General features: G+C 48.8%; 1 protein-coding gene across 3 annotated transcripts in view; it reads right to left on the bottom strand.

The window, feature by feature from the left end:
• The window catches only part of LOC142473273 (voltage-gated inwardly rectifying potassium channel KCNH2-like), a 427,634-nt gene that overhangs the window by 14,359 nt on the left and 400,635 nt on the right, over nucleotides 1–12,640 (bottom strand). For all 3 annotated transcript variants that reach the window (XM_075580479.1, XM_075580478.1, XM_075580480.1), the window contains one exon: nucleotides 11,796–11,989. In XM_075580479.1, coding sequence (XP_075436594.1) covers nucleotides 11,796–11,989 — 194 coding nt within the window. The remainder of the gene's footprint in view (nucleotides 1–11,795; nucleotides 11,990–12,640) is intronic.

The raw sequence follows: 12,640 nt of genomic DNA, 5'->3' as shown, positions 1-12,640 counted from the left end.
AAACGCGCATCAACCCCAAGTAGGTCTTGACCTAGTGTGGGAAAGGCTGGAAGAGTCCTACGGCAACCCCGAAGCGGTCGAGGATTCGCTCTTCAAAAGAATCGACAGCTTCCCCAGGATCACAACTAAAGACTACTCGAAGTTACGAGAGCTCGGGGACCTGCTGCAAGAAATGGAGTTCGTGAGGAAAGACCATTCCTTAATAGGTCTCAACGCCCTAGACTCAGCTCGTGGAGTGAGACCCATCCTGGAGAAGCTACCCTACAACCTCCAAGAAAAATGGATCTCACAAGGCTCCAAATACAAAAGGGAGAAGCAAGTCGCCTTCCCCCCATTCTCATTCTTCGTGAGCTTCATCCGCGAAGCGGCAAGGACAAGGAACGATCCCAGTTTCATCTTAGGTGCGCAAACCACACACAGTGCAAGCAGCCTGAGGAATGAGAGACCCGTGACGAGATACGGTAACACTCAAACACCCATCTCGGTCCACAGGACGGACGTGCCTCCCACGACCCAAACTACTCCCGATCAGTCGGTCGCCGGAGACAAGGAACCAAGGGACCCAAACAAGGAATGTCCCATACACAAGAAGCCACACCCACTTAACGAGTGCTTTGGGTTCAGGATGAAGTCCCTAGAGGAACGCAATAGGTTACTTGGAGAATTCAGAGTTTGCTTCAGGTGCTGCGATTCCACGACTCACCTAGCCAGGCACTGTAAAGAAGAGATCAAATGCACAGTGTGCGAAAGTGACAAGCACGTGACATCGTTACACCCAGAGGCGTTGACACTCCACCAACTCCACAACCCATCCTCCGTAGCGGAGCATGGCGGGAAGAAAGAGGAAGGAGAGCCGACATCCGTCACATCTCAGCGCACTGAGGTTTGCGGAAAAGAAGGTGACAAAATGTCCTGCTCCAAAATATGCCTTGTCGCGGTGCACCCCCAGGGACAACCTGAGAAGGCTATTCGGATGTACGCAATCCTCGACGACCAAAGCAACAGATCATTGGCGAAGACGGAGTTCTTCAACCTATTCAACTTACAGGATAATGCCTCACCCTACACCCTCAGAACCTGTGTAGGGTCAACTGAGTCAACAGGGAGAAGAGCAAGCGGTTACATCATATGTTCAGTGGATAACAGAGTGAAAATAGCTCTCCCCACACTCATCGAGTGTAACCACATGGCCACAAACAGGGACGAGATTCCCACACCAGACGTGGCACGCCATTACCCCCACCTCAAAGGAATAGCCAACCACATCCGGCCGGTAGAACAAGGCGCCAAGATCTTGCTGCTGCTCGGCAGGGACATCATGAGGGTACATAAAGTCCGTAAACAGCATAACGGACCCCACAACGCACCATACGCCCAAAGACTTGACCTAGGATGGGTGATAGTGGGAAACGCGTGCACCAACAGAGAGCACAGCACGGGCAAGACTATGTTGACCCCCACAGAACGGTGGTAACAGAATGTGGACACACATCTCTCTCTGAACCATGTCTTGGCCATCTCCAAGTGACCAAAGGGCCAAGTGAAGAGAAAAGACAAGGTCGCACCCCTGAGATCAACAAAAACATCCTCACATCGGAGGAATGTGACAATGGCCTGGGATGCTCAGCAGTCCAGACAGCTAAGGATGATGAGTCGACTCCACCAAGGGAAGGAAGTGACCTCCCAAAGGTGACCGACAAAGGGATCGCCCAAATGGCAATAAACAATCAAACAGTCCTCTCGCGAGCAATGGCACGACTAAGGCGTACAGTTGTTCCTCTCCACAGAGTGTCAAGCGACAAAGCAGCCGGCTGCCACGGCTGGCGTAGCCGCAAAAGATTGCGCTCTACAGGTGAAGCCACAGTGTCAAAAGGACTGTCCTCTCACACGTCTAAAAAGAGACAGCCACAGAGATATTTCATAAAGGGATTCACTAGGGCAAAAGAGACTGTTCTTCGTCACGTCCAGGGAGACAATAACCCCCCGATGGCAGTCAACAGAGAGACACAAAAGCGTTTCACCAAACTACGCGGAGATGTTCTCGTGCAAGAGAAATGCACCGATGACCTACGGTGCACAGCGTTCCAAACAACAAGGGACGGCAAACAAACACCATCGAGGGAAGATAGAGGATTCCCGAGGTTAACTGTCAAGGAGCTCTCTAAAGACGGACTAGGCAGTTGGGTGACTCCGCTACCATTCCATTCACCAAAAGGACGCTTCCCAAACAATGCCGAACATGCCATCACTTCGCACCTCCGCAACCCTAAAAGGGAACTAGAGACCAAAAACAACCTTTTGGCCTTCATCCAGAAGATAGTCTTTACCGGCCAGCACCTCCAATGGAGAAAGGTGAAGAAGGCCGGTACCCCCAATCATCTAGGGCCTACCACCCTCAGGAACCTGATCAAATCCGGGTAGTGTTCAGCCCCAGCGCTCAGCTCCAGGGAGTCCCCCTGAACGACGCCCTCTTCATTGGGCTGGACTTGACAGCCAGTCTTCCAGAAGTGTTGTTCCACTTCCGCAAGGAGCCAAAAGCCATCTCCTTCTGCCGAACGCCAGGTGACAGAGCGACAAGCTACCACGACTGGCATACCTACAAGAGGATGCACTCTGTGGGTAAAACTACAGAGACAAAAAGACTGTACTCTCACAAGGCTAAAAGGAAACAGTGCCAGAGACTTTTATACAAAGACATTGTGGTGCGACCAGCAAACCTGGAGCTGTGCATCCACCCTGCATCCTTTGCCAAAGAACCTTTGCCAAAGAACCTTGATACCAGTGATACCGGCCGGTGTCACATCGTTATGTGGACATGGACTCTTGCATTGTTTGAGAATGTGATGTTATCTTTGTTATGCATTGCACATATGTTCCACATATTCCAGTTATATAGTGGTATCTCCAGATACCAGACGGGGAGTGTCATGGAACAAGAATCACATTTCTGCCCGACCCCCCTTTTGCTTGTCAGCTCCTTAAGTTCAGCTGCAGGCATTTGTTCCACATACACACACCGTGCCTGTGTGATGTATCAATATGTTGCCCTTTCTGCCTGTGAGCAGGCAGCCAGTGAGTTGCTACGGCAACCTCTGAGCTTCTCAGCATGGGCTAGCCTGCCCCCCTCCTGTTTGTTCAAGATGGTCTGTCCCAAGGCTATTCCCTTTACCCACATTGCTCCTCACTTCCTTTATACCCTAGATCACAGTGAGTGCAGACCTGTCTGCATCCACCTCTGGTAAGGCCTTTCTCTCTTACCATAGTCTAACCCCATAGAAGCATCCCACATAGAGAAGCCCTCTCTGCCCACACATAGAGAAGCACTCTCTGCCTACACATAGAGAAGCGCTCTCTGCCCACACATAGAGAAGCGCTCTCTGCCCACACATAGAGAAGCGCTCTCTGCCCACACATAGAGAAGCACTCTCTGCCCACACATAGAGAAGCACTCTCTGCCCACACATAGAGAAGCACTCTCTGCCCACACATAGAGAAGCGCTCTCTGCCCACACATAGAGAAGCGCTCTCTACCCACACATAGAGAAGTGCTCTCTGCCCACACATAGAGAAGCGCTCTCTGCCCACACATAGAGAAGCGCTCTCTGCCCACACATAGAGAAGCACTCTCTGCCCACACATAGAGAAGCACTCTCTGCCTACACTACACCCACAAGTTCCTGTGTTTTCTAATCCAGCAATAAAATTAAGAAAGACATTAAGGACTTGTCATGCTTTGGAAGAGGGAAGACATGAGTTAAGCTAACTGGAACTATTCATACATCATTCGTGACCCTGGTTCCAGGAAACACACCGCTATCTCTCACGTCTTTCCGTGGCACACAACGCTATCCCTCACGTCTTCCAGTGGCACACAAACCGCTATCTCGCAAATCTTCCCGTGGCACACACACCGCTATCTCGCACGTCTTCTCATGGCACACACACCGCTATCTCGCAAATCTTCCCGTGGCACACACACCGCTATCTCGCACGTCTTCTCATGGCACACACACCGCTATCTCGCACGTCTTCCCGTGGCACACACACCACTATCTCGCACGTCTTCTCATGGCACACACACCTCTACCTTTCACGTCTTCCCGTGGCACACACACCACTGTCTCTTCCATCTTCCCGTAGCACACACAGCTCTCTCTCACATCTTCCCATGGCACACAAATCGCTATCTCGCACGTCTTCCCGTGGCACACACACCGCTACCTCACGTCTTCCCGTGGCACACACCGCTACCTCGCAAGTCTTCCCGTGGCACACACATCACTATCTCTCACGTCTTCCCATGGCACACACAGCTATCTCTCACATCTTCCCGTGGCACACACACCGCTATTTCGCACGTCTTCCCGTGGCACACACACAGCTATCTTGCACATCTTCCCGTGGCACACACAGCTATCACGCACGTCTTCCAGTGGCACACACACCACTATATACCACGTCTTCTTATGGCACACACACCGCTATCTCGCAAGTCTTCCTGTGGTACACACACCACTACCTCTCACATCTTCCCGTGGCACACACAGCTATCTCTCACATCTTCCCGTGGCACACACAGCTATCTCGCACCACCTTCATGATACAGTATGTTTTCCTGGCGAGAGGTTTTTCTTAGGAAATCGCCATTCTAGAGCCCGGATAACCTACTCGAGGCCACAAGAAATGCACGAATGTGAGAACTCGCTGATAAGTGGCGTATCGTGGCTCGCCGGGCAATTTTATTTTATTATTTAAATGCAGACAAAGGCTTTTATCGGCCACGTATCCAGGCTTACTGAATAGCAGGAGGCCTTTTTGGTGAAAAGGCCTCGATAAGGCTTACAGCATAGGCCCACGTAAAGACGTGCACAATGGAGACCGTTTAAAGTAAACTAAAATGAGGCTTTATTGCGCCTGTCCCTTTAACACAGCAAAACATTCAAAAGAAACAAAAGAAAGACCTACTCCGCTTTGGAGAATATCTACACATGTAGTCCAGCCCCCTCTATCTGGGTGGGTAGCAAAGCTAATTACTACCCCCAAACATACATATATACACACATTATATATATATATATATATATATACATATACACACACACACACACACACACACACACAGATATACCTACCTGTCTTTCTAACTATCGACCTGTCTCCCTCCTGCCTTTTGCCTCTAAACCTCTTGAACGTCTTGTATTCTCTCGCCTGCTCCACTTTCTCAACACCCATTCTCTCCTAGACCCTCTACAATCTGGCCCCCGCACTACTCACTCCACTGAAACAGCGCTCACTAAAATAACTAATGACCTCCATGCTGCCAAAGACAGAGGTCATTACACTCTGCTCATATTACTCGACCTCTCTGCAGCATTTGACACAGTGGACCACCCTCTTCTCCTCCACATTCTCCATACTCTAGGTATTCGGAACAAACCTCTAACCTGGATCTCCTCTTACCTCTCCCATCATACTTTCAGTGTCTCTTTTGCTAACACCGCCTCCTCCTCTATCGATCTCTCTGTGGGGGTACCCCAGGGCTCTGTCCTGGGACCTCTTCTCTTTTCTCTGTACACACTTTCTCTAGGTGACCTAATCTATCTCTTGGGTTTAAATATCACCTTTATGCTGATGACACACAAATTTACCTTTCAACTCCTGACATTACACCTGCTGTACAGACCAAAGTTTTTGAATGTCTCTCTGCTATATCATCCTGGATGGCCCTCCGCCGACTTAAACTTAACATGGCAAAAATAGAGCTCCTCATACTTCCTCCCAAACCTGGCCTTACCACCTCCTTCCACATTACTGTTGGAAGTACCATCATTCACCCAGTAGCCCAAGCACGCTGCTTAGGGGTCACACTTGACTCCTCTCTCACATTCGCCCCTCACATTGAAAACATATCTAAAACCTGTCGCTTTTTCCTCCGCAATATAACAAAGATACGCCCTTTCCTCTGTTGCTCGACTGCTAAAACTCTGACTCAGGTCCTCATTCTCTCCCGTCTTGATTACTGTAACCTCCTGCTGTCCGGCCTTCCTGCCTCTCACCTGTCTCTCCTACAATCTATCCTAAACGCTGCTGCCAGACTCACTCTACTCTTTCCTAAATCTGTCTCAGCGCCTCCCCTGATGAAATCCCTCTTGTGGCTTCCAATCAAATCCCGCATCTCACACTCCATTCTTCTCCTCAATTTTAAAGCTTTACACACTTCTGCCCCTCCTTACATCTCAGCCCTAATTTCTCGCTATGCACCATCCCGACTCTTGCGTTCTGATCAAGGATGTCTTCTCTCTACCCCTTTCGTATCTAAAGCCCTCTCCTGCCTTAAACCTTTCTCACTGACTGCCCCGCACCTCTGGAATGCTCTTCCCCTCAATACCCGACTAGCACCCTCTCTATCCACCTTTAAGACCCATCTTAAGACACACCTGCTTAAAGAAGCATATGAATAGCACTGTGGCTAATACTATACACGATACATAAAGCTTGGCCCCCTGCAGATGCACTTACCTGAATGCCCTCCTACTGTCTTTGTACGTTCTACCTACCAATTAGATTGTGAGCTCTTCGGAGCAGGGAACCCTCTTCTACAATGTTACTTTTATGTCTGAAGCACTTATTCCCATGATCTGTTATTTGTACTATTTGTTATTTATATGATTACCACGTGTATTACTGCTGTGACGCGCTATGTACAGTAATGGTGCTATATAAATAAATACATACATACATATACAATAGTCCCATAAGAAAGTATTATCTGTTCTTGAAGCTGTAGGGGAGGCCTCTCTGCTCTCCTGGGTCCACACCCTTGTGTGCTATGGCAATGTCTGTCCAGGTATAGCGTTCTTGTCCAATTGTCTTGCTGTCAGCCTGCAGTCCCTCTGCAGCTCAAGACATCTGTTCTTCCCCAGGTCAGCCCAGTTGTGGACTACGGAATCCCTTTCCTGTGTCTCAGAACAGACTTTTTCTGACAGAGGTCTGATTAGGCAGGTGGAGTTGGTTGATTGCTGGTGTGCAATTACCCAGCACACTGCTGGATTAGAGGCACGTTTTTTAACAGGGATAAGTCCCTGTTACAGCCCCTATGTCCCAACGGCATGTACCACATGTACGCTATGTCCCAATGGCATGTACCACATGTACGCTATGTCCCAAAGGCATGTACCACATGTACGCTATGTCCCAAAAGCATGTACCACATGAACGATAAGTATGTCCCAATGGCATGTACCACATGTACGCTATGTCCCAACGGCATGTACCACATGAACGCTATGTCCCAACGGCATGTAACACGAACGCTACAGTATGTCCCAATGGCATGTACCACATGAACGCTACAGTATGTCCCAACGGCATGTACCACATGTACGCTATGTCCCAACGGCATGTACCACATGAACGCTATGTGCCAACGGCATGTACCACATGAACGCTACAGTATGTCCCAATGGCATGTACCACATGTACGCTACAGTATGTCCCAACGGCATGTACCACATGAACGCTACAGTATGTCCCACTGGCATGTACCACATGTACGCTACAGTATGTCCCAACGGCATGTACCACATGTACGCTACAGTATGTCCCAACGGCATGTACCACATGAACGCTACAGTATGTCCCAACGGCATGTACCACATGTACGCTATGTCCCAACGGCAGTACCACATGAACGCTATGTCCCAACGGCATGTACCACATGAACGCTACAGTATGTCCCAATGGCATGTACCACATGTACGCTACAGTATGTCCCAACGGCAGTACCACATGTACGCTACAGTATGTCCCAACGGCATGTACCACATGTACGCTATGTCCCAATGGCATGTACCACATGAACACTACAGTATGTCCCAACGGCAGTACCACATGAACGCTACAGTATGTCCCAATGGCATGTACCACATGTACGCTACAGTATGTCCCAATGGCATGTACCACATGTACGCTACAGTATGTCCCAATGGCATGTACCACATGAACGCTATGTGCCAACGGCATGTACCACATGTACGCTACAGTATGTCCCAACGGCATGTACCACATGTACGCTACAGTATGTCCCAACGGCATGTACCACATGAACGCTATGTGCCAACGGCATGTACCATAGGTATGCTAAAGTATGTCCCAACGGCATGTACCACATGTACGCTACAGTATGTCCCAACGGCATGAACCACATGAACGCTACAGTATGTCCCAACGGCATGTACCACATGAACGCTACAGTATGTCCCAACGGCATGTACCACATGAACGCTATGTGCCAACGGCATGTACCACATGAACGCTACAGTATGTCCCAATGGCATGTACCACATGAACGCTACAGTATGTCCCAACGGCATGTACCACATGAACGCTACAGTATGTCCCAACGGCATGTACCACATGTACACTATGTCCCAACGGCATGTACCACATGAACACTACAGTATGTCCCAATGGCATGTACCATGTACGCCACAGTATGTACCAACAGCATGTACCACATGTACGCTATGTCCCCATGGTATGTACTACATGTACGCTATGTCCCAACGGCATGTACCACATGTATGCTATGTCCCAACGGCATGTACCATGTACGCTATGTCCCAACGGCATGTACCACATAAACGCTATGTTCCAACGGCATGTACCACATGTACGCTGTGTCCCAATGGCATGTACCACATGAACGCTATGTCCCAATGGGATGTACCACATGTACGCTATGTCCCAATGGGATGTACCACATGTGCGTTATGTCCCAACTACATGTACCACATGAACACTATGTCTCAATGGGATGTACCACATGTACGTTATGTCCCAATGGGATGTACCACATGCACGCTATGTCCCAACGGCATGTACCACATGAACGCTATGTCGCAACAGCATGTACCACATGTACGCTATGTCCCAACGGCATGTACCACATGTACGCTATGTCCCAATGGGATGTACCACATGTACGCTATGTCCCAACGGCATGTACAGTACCACATGAACGCTATGTCTCAATGGGATGTACCACATGTACGCTATGTCCCAATGGGATGTACCACATGTACGCTATGTCCCAACGGCATGTACCATGTACGCTATATCCCAATGGGATGTACCACATGAATGCTATGTCTCAATGGGATGTACCACATGTACGCTATCTCCCAACGGCATGTACCATATGAACGCTATGTCTCAATGGGATGTACCACATGTACGCTATGTCTCAATGGGATGTACCACATGTACGCTATGTCCCAACGGCATGTACCATGTACGCTATATCCCAATGGGATGTACCACATGAACGCTATGTCTCAATGGGATGTACCACATGTACGCTATCTCCCAACGGCATGTACCACATGAACGCTATGTCTCAATGGGATGTACCACATGAACGCTATGTCCCAACGGCATGTACCACATGAACGCTATGGCCCAAAAGCATGTACCACATGAACGCTATGTCCCAACGACATGTACCACATGAACGCTATGTCCCAACGGCATGTACCATGTACGCTATGTTCCAACGGCATGTACCACATGTACGCTATGTCCCAATGGCATGTACCACATGAACGCTATGGCCCAACAGCATGTACCACATGAACGCTATGTCCCAACGACATGTACCACATGAACGCTATGTCCCAACGGCATGTACCATGTACGCTATGTCCCAACGGCATGTACCATGTACGCTATGTTCCAACGGCATGTACCACATGTACGCTATGTCCCAATGGCATGTACCACATGAACGCTATGTCCCAATGAGATGTACCACATGTACGCTATCTCCCAATGGGATGTACCACATGTACGCTATCTCCCAATGGGATGTACCACATGTACGCTATGTCCCAATGGGATGTACCACATGTACGCTATGTCCCAATGGGATGTACCACATGAACGCTATGTCCCAACTACATGTACAGTACCACATGAACACTATGTCTCAACTACATGTACCACATGAACACTATGTCTCAATGGGATGTACCACATGAACACTATGTCTCAATGGGATGTACCACATGTACGTTATGTCCCAATGGGATGTACCACATGTACGCTATGTCCCAACAGCATGTACCACATGAACGCTATGTCCCAATGGGATGTACCACATGTACGCTATGTCCCAACAGCATGTACCACATGAACGCTATGTCCCAACGGCATGTACCATGTACGCTATGTTCCAACGGCATGTACCACATGTACGCTATGTCCCAATGGCATGTACCACATGAACGCTATGTCCCAATGGGATGTACCACATGTACGCTATGTCCCAATGGGATGTACCACATGTACGCTATGTCCCAATGGGATGTACCACATGTACGCTATCTCCCAATGGGATGTACCACATGTACGCTATCTCCCAATGGGATGTACCACATGTACGCTATGTCCCAATGGGATGTACCACATGTACGCTATGTCCCAATGGGATGTACCACATGAACGCTATGTCCCAACTACATGTACCACATGAACACTATGTTTCAACTACATGTACCACATGAACACTATGTCTCAATGGGATGTACCACATGAACACTATGTCTCAATGGGATGTACCACATGTACGTTATGTCCCAATGGGATGTACCACATGAACGCTATGTCCCAACAGCATGTACCACATGAACACTATGTTTCAACTACATGTACCACATGAACACTATGTCTCAATGGGATGTACCACATGTACGTTATGTCCCAATGGCATGTACCACATGTACGCTATTTCCCAATGGGATGTACCACATGTACGCTATGTCCCAACGGCATATACCATGTACGCTATGTCCCAACGGCATGTACCACATGTATTGTAAGCTATGTCGAACATGCTGACATGGACACTTGGGCACACACAAAGCTCAGAGAAGGAAGCTGCCTATTGTTGATGTCCTGATGGGAAGGTGCTTACTGCGCTGGGAATCATAGCTGTAAAATAACTATTTCAAGAGTAGAACCATCTTTAAAATTCAAATAGGCAGAAGTGGGACGTGTATCCGGACAGGACAGGGGTATAAAAGTACTACTAGTCATAACGCTATTGTAGGGTGTTCTGGAAGAGGACCTATGGAATGTAGGGTGTTCTGGAAGAGGACCTATGGAATGTAGGGTGTTCTGGAAGAGGACCTATGCGATGTAGGGTGTTCTGGAAGAGGACCCATGGAATGTAGGATGGGGTGGAAGACGACCTATGGAATGTAGGGTGTTCTGGAAGAGGACCTATGGAATGTAGGATGGGGTGGAAGAAGACCTATGGAATGTAGGATGGGGTGGAAGAGGACCTATGGAATATAGGATGGGGTGGAAGAGGGCCTATGGAATGTAGGATGGGGTGGAAGAGGACCTATGGAATGTAGGATGGGGTGGACATCCAAAGTGGCCAAAGTTACCAATATTGATAACAATTACACTGGCAATACCTGGATATCTGATTATACTTCATCTAGAGGTGTGTGTATTTTACTGGACCTTTTTGGAGCGTACTGCAAGATACACATTCTGACTTGGTCTGTGTGTGCATTTCAAACACTGTGACACACACAGTTATATCTTACGTTATTTCTTCCTGTTGCACACACAGCTGCCTCACACTTTTGTTTCTCCCTGTGAGAAACATAGTTATCTCTTTTCTCATCTTTCTTTGACACTTAGAGGTATCGTCCATCTTGTGGTGTAACAACGCTGTCCCTTGTTCATCTACCTGATTGTTACCTGCTGTAGTAATATTAACTCACATCTCGGAGGTTAAAAGTGATTTCCAGGCTGGTCCAGAAGTAGTCGGAAAATTCTGGGTACATGTCCAGCACCTCCAGCAGTTCTTCCCGGTGAATCTTGTGCAGGTCACAGTACGTGAGGGCCCTAACATCTGCATTGGATTTCCCAGGCCGTGCATAAAGATTCAGAGGCTCCCCAAATATGTCATTCTTACCTGCAAACAATAACACAATCAATCTCAACATACTGTAGGAAGGGAAAACGTGGCAGGGTTCGGAACATGGGTGTAAACGTTAGGAACGTGTCGGGTGTAAGAGGTGGGAAGGTGTCGGGTGTAAGAGGTGGGAAAGTGTCCGGTGTAAGAGCTGGGAATGAGTTGGGTGTAATAGCTTGAAATATGTCTGGTGCAAGAGATGGTATTCTGTCATGTGTAATAACTAGGAACATGTTGGTTACAACAGGAGGGAAGGTTTTGGGTGTAAGAGGTGGGAAGGTGTTGGGTGTAAGAGGTGGGAACGTGTCGTGTGTAAGAGGTGGGAACGTGTCGGGTGTAAGAGGTGGGAAGGTGTCGGGTGTAAGAGGTGGGAAGGTGTCGGGTGTAAGAGGTAGGAAGGTGTCGGGTGTAAGAGGTGGGAAGGTGTCGGGTGTAAGAGGTGGGAAGGTGTCGGGTGCAAGAGGTGGGAACGTGTCGGGTGCAAGAGGTGGGAACGTGTCGGGTGAAAGAGGTGGGAACGTGTCGGGTGTAAGAGGTGGGAAGGTGTCGGGTGTAAGAGGTGGGAAGGTGTCGGGTGTAAGAGGTGGGAACGTGTCGGGTGTAAGAGGTGGGAACGTGTCGGGTGTAAGAGGTGGGAAGGTGTCGGGTGTA

This window comes from Ascaphus truei, assembly GCF_040206685.1.
Source record: "Ascaphus truei isolate aAscTru1 chromosome 2 unlocalized genomic scaffold, aAscTru1.hap1 SUPER_2_unloc_3, whole genome shotgun sequence".
In the NCBI taxonomy this organism is placed as follows: Eukaryota; Metazoa; Chordata; class Amphibia; order Anura; family Ascaphidae; genus Ascaphus; species Ascaphus truei.
This window is presented reverse-complemented; position numbering and strand designations above follow the sequence as displayed.